Source organism: Bos taurus, unplaced genomic scaffold (genome assembly GCF_002263795.3).
Source record: "Bos taurus isolate L1 Dominette 01449 registration number 42190680 breed Hereford unplaced genomic scaffold, ARS-UCD2.0 Leftover_ScbfJmS_830, whole genome shotgun sequence".
NCBI lineage: Eukaryota > Metazoa > Chordata > Mammalia > Artiodactyla > Bovidae > Bos > Bos taurus.
Window position 1 is genome coordinate 15,723 of NW_020192127.1, and position 4,916 is coordinate 20,638.

Here is a 4,916-nt window from a genome sequence, read left to right on the forward strand (position 1 = left end):
TGGTGTGGATGTAACAGTTGAGAGAGTGGTTGTATGCACTGGTGTTAGAAGGGGTATTGAATTGGAGGTGAAATGAGAAATGGGGAAATGGGAAATGAATACATTTTCAATAGATTTCCCATATTTTTCTACATTTGCTTCCTTTTGTCCCCTTCTCTACAAGAATGGTGTTTAAAATAATTAACACACTTTTAATTTTGATGGTGGTCGGAATGCAAATAGTGGTGGGCAATGTGGTGGTTTTGGAAGAGGTGCAGAATGGGTAGGTTGTGGTAATGGTGGTAATTTTGGTGTTGGTTGGGGGTGTTGGTGTTAGAAGCGATGCAGTGATGGGCTGAGCTGTTAGTGGTGATGGTGGTGGTGCTGGAGGATTCACTACGACTTGGAGGCGGTGGTACCACAGGTGGTACAGGTGCAGACACAGGTGACATTGGTGATGGTGGTGATGGTGATGGCGCTCATGTTGGAGGTGCTGGTGTTATAAATTACGCAATGATGCGCCAAGATGTTAGTGGTGGTGATGGTGATGGTGCTCATGTTGGAGGTGCTGGTGTTATAAATTACACAATGATGTGCCAAGATGTTAGTGGCGGTGATGGTGGTGTTGGGCATTCATGACAGACTTGGAGGTGGTGTTGTTGGAGGTGGTACAGGTGCGGGTATGGATGGTGGCAGTTGTAATGGTGGTGATGGTGGTGGTGCTGGAGGTGTTGGTATGGTTGAACAGTTGGTGGGTGAGGTGATGGCAGAGATGGCATCTGACCCTTATTGATCATTGACTAGAGATCCACATGCTGTACTCAATGTGGTCTATTTGAATTATTTCTATTTAAACTTTATAACACCCCTTTGAGATAGATCATACATCATTACCAAATATTTTTATACAGGAGGCAACTGAGGCTTATTGAGGCTGCATCCTTGCCCAGGGTCACAGGGTTGGGAGTTAGCAGAGTCAGGAACCAGCCAGGCTGGCTCGTCTAGAATCCACACCCTTATCCTCTGTACTTGGGCACACATGGACACGGCACCAGTAATCAGTGTTGACTGGGCACAGTCTCCTGCCAAAAGGGGAAGACAGAGCTCAGGACCAGGGCTCAGACACCCAGTCCCAGACCCGCAGGAGGCCACAGGGACCCTGATCTGTGGAAGAATAATCAAACCTGTGAGCTGGAGGATCTGGTCATCAATGTGGGTCACGGCCTCGTCGTGCATGACCTGGCCTCCGAGGACAAACTCCAGGCGACCTTTAGCCACAAGCTGGTGGACCTTGGCGTGATGGGCAGAGAGAAACGCCATGTTACACCTCCCAGGCTGAACCATTTTTGTTTGCTGGTCTCATGCCTACTGCATCTCCAGGTCCTTCCTTCAGACTCCTCAGCCTCATTTCTTCTGCAAATATCAGGACACTGTCTGTCCTGGTCAGCACTTTGTCTAGCTCTGAGAACGGCACCTGGCCATGGCTGATGCTTCATCAGGCATACATACAGGTACACAACTTTTGTTTTGAAATAATTTCAAAGTTATGAAAGTGTTGCAAGGATTGTAAAAAACACTCTCCTCCCATAAATCTTTCCACTGATTGTTGTTTTTCAGTTGATCAGCCATCTCTGACCCTTTGTAACCCCATGGACTGAAGCATTCCAGGCTTCCCTGTCATTCACTATCTCCCAGAGTTGGCTCAATCGGATGTCCACTGAATTGGTGATGCCATCTAAGCTCCTTATCCTGTCATCCCCTTCTCCTGCCTTCAATCTTATCCCGCATGAAGGTTTTTCCAGTGAGTTGGCTCTTCTCATCAGGTGGCCAAAGAACTGGCGTTTCAGCTTCCCCCAATTATCTCACTGTTAATATTGTTTACCCATTTCCTTAACACTATTTATTTATTTTAATCCAAGATATGGTTTACTTAAACCAATTGAAAATAAACGTTAGAAGCTTCATGTCTTTAATTCCGTAGTTCACTAAGTCTTGAGCAAGAAGATCATTATAGCTCTTATATAATTAACTAAATCGGGAATTTAACATTAATCATGCTCCGAGTGAATTCACATGCAGCTGAAGAGGCTAGCCCCATCCTGTGATGACATGGAGATGGGGAGAGGACCTGGCTCCAGACTGCCTCTCCAAGGACCATGGCCTCTGACCCACTGTGATACAGAATTAATCAGAAGGGTAATCCACAGGGACTTCTGCACCCCTGGATGGTCAGTGGCTCCAGTGTCCATGGGAGCCACGCAGATTCATAAGTGAAGTCAGAGGGTGTGGACACAGGGTCACCCTGATGTGCCCAGGGTCAAAAGTGACCCTATTCACACCAGCTGAGTGCCCAGCTGGGCTGCCAGAGCTGCAACTTTTCAGGAGGAACCAGAAAGGCAGGATGAAACACAAACCTGTCCCCTGGGCATGGGGCTGACCACAAACCTGTACTAAATGGGCCCTGGGCACAGCTCAGCACAGTTGGGGCCTCCTGGTCTATGCAGCCCCGACCTGGTCACACAGAGCACAACCCAGGAGCTTCCTGAAGGGTCGTCCCCGGGACCCCCAGGGCATCTCCTCTCAGCTGGTCAGGACACCCTGAGGGAAGCGTTACCTTGCGTTTCTGCCAGTCCGAGGCGACGCCGTCCCACCACAGCCGGAAATATTCCTGCTCCACGGCGATGAACCTGCGCTTTTTCTTAAGGGTCAGTGCCTCCACCACGGAGTTGTAGACGTTGGTGACATAAGCCTGCATGCTCTCCTGCGGTGGGGAGGGGAAGAGACCATCACTGCAGACCCGTGGGGGAAACCACAGGGCGTGGACCAGGGAGCGACGAGGAAGGTCCAGGGAGACATGGTGCCTGGGGGGCACTGGTGCTCCCACAAGCCTGTCCAGGCCCTGCAATCGGCTCCCCCTGCTCCTCAAACAAGGGAGCCCAGCGTCCACTCTGTAATGGACACACGGTGAGCCCTGCATTGAGAGAAGCACCCGGGCAGACAACCTTTGATGGGAGTCTGCCCCTGAGGAGAGTCATGAGGAGGCAGACACTCTACGTGACAGAGGGTCGTGCCAGTCCAGCCAAGGCCGGGCCAGCCCAGAGGGGCATGCTGACCACTCCTGCCTTGGAGCACAGACCAATTGACAACAGGGCCCAAGAAGTGAGGTCCAGGGACACTGATGGGCCTTCTTGGGATGAAATAGTGGGGAAGTGTGTGTCAAGGGCTGAGGCTGAGAGAAGCTGACCCCGCGATCTCTCTGAATCTATCTTCTCCCCAGGGGCTGGGAGCCCCCAGGATGGAGCTGAGCATGCTCCCATCTGGGTCAGGCTGACTTGGGCAGCACCCACCCCATTCCTCAGTGTCCCTTCTGTAAACTGGGGGTGACGAGCATGCTTCCCCACTTGTCAGCAGTTCCACACGCAGACGGGTAGCCGGAACCAGGCTCAACACTCAGCCTCAGGGCCTCTTGCTGCCCAACTCCCTTTAAAATGAGCGACTCAGTTATTAACATCTCATGGAAATTATTGTATCCATGATCACAGAGTGGTCCTATTCATTTATTTCCTTCCTCCTTCCAGAAAGAGCTTGTGCAGGCCTGGGTAATCATTTCAGTTACCTGCACCAGAAACTTATGGAAATCAGTCTTTCCCTCTTTTCCTCTGCCCTGGTTCATTCGTTCACTCAATGGAATTTTGAAGAACACCTTCCACACATTGCGACTAGGGGACACATTCTCACCCCTGCCCACAGCCAGTCTGCCTTAGTTTCTCTGTCGTGTCCAAATCTTTGTGACCCCATGGACTATAGCCACCACACTCCTCTGTCCTGGGATTCCCAGGCAAGAATACTGATGTGGGTTATCATTTCCTTCTTCCAGGGGATCTGCCTGACCCAGGGATCGAACCTGGGTCTCCTGCATTTAAGCCCAGATTCTTTTACTATTTTAGCCACCCAGGGCAGCCGACCAACCAGTCCATAGCAAGTTACAGGTGGCCCCAAGGCCAAGTTCCCTGATGGCAGGAGACCCAGGACACAGAACCCACTCTGGAGTCCAAGATGGAAAAGGACCGCAGCTTCAAGAGGATGTGTGGGTCCACTCGGGCCAACCTACCTGTACGGTGTATGCAGCCCAGCCACGTCCATGTGGTTGTGGGGAACCACGAAGGACCCTCAGTCGGGCTCCAGGCTGAGGCCCCGCGGGGGCCAACATTCAGGCCCAGCTGCAGGAGAAGAGGGCAGCCAGGTCTTGCAGCTCCATGCTCCTCGGGCCGGGCTCTGGGGCTGGAGGAGGTCTTGCCTGCCTGCAGGCCCAGCCTCCTGCCAGATGACTGGGCCACCGCCCTTGGTGGATGCAGTGCGAAGGAAACCAGAGTGACACCCACACAGATGCTGTCACCTGAGCAGTGCAGGCAGGTGGCACTCGCTCACTGCCCAGCAGCACTCTGCTCCCATCTGCGGTGTCCTGACCATCCACCTTTAGACAAACCCCAAATACGCCTCCCCTGGGGGGACTGCCAGCTTCCCTCTGGCCGGGCCTGGATCTCCTCACCCCAGTCCTCATGCCTTTCCCTTAGGCCTCTCCCAGTATTTCCCACTGGGCATCTTGCCCATCCCTTTCCCCAGCCCACTGGACTGACTCCTTTACACCACTCTGCAAATCATAACTCTCAGGGTGGGGTCTGCCACCACCAGGAAGCCTGCCCTGATACACTCTCCTTCACATGAAGCCCCAGTCTGAGCCTTGCAATAGGAATTGTAGTTGCTCTTTTAAGGAGGAAAGTTGACTTTCACAAATAGGACCTGACAACCCGAGTTTGCACAGCTAGTGTAGGAGCAGAAGGCCTGAAATTTTCAGAATTAGGTCTGGATCAGGGATAGCGACCGTGGCAAGATGCCTAAGCTGTCTGCATCTCAGCAGTCCATCTGTAAAATGGGGC

At 52.3% G+C, this 4,916-nt stretch overlaps 1 protein-coding gene across 1 annotated transcript; it reads right to left on the bottom strand.

Annotated features, from left to right (window-relative positions):
• Positions 1 to 849: 849 nt before the first annotated feature.
• On the bottom strand, positions 850 to 2,843 carry LOC112445768 (epididymis-specific alpha-mannosidase-like). The gene is made up of 3 exons (XM_024989239.2): positions 2,594 to 2,843; positions 1,164 to 1,269; positions 850 to 1,061 (listed from the first exon to the last, which is right to left on the bottom strand). Exons 1-3 carry the CDS (start codon positions 2,732 to 2,734, stop codon positions 883 to 885), a joined length of 426 nt encoding a protein of 141 aa, XP_024845007.1. The 5' UTR covers positions 2,735 to 2,843; the 3' UTR covers positions 850 to 882.
• Between the last annotated feature and the right edge of the window lie 2,073 nt (positions 2,844 to 4,916).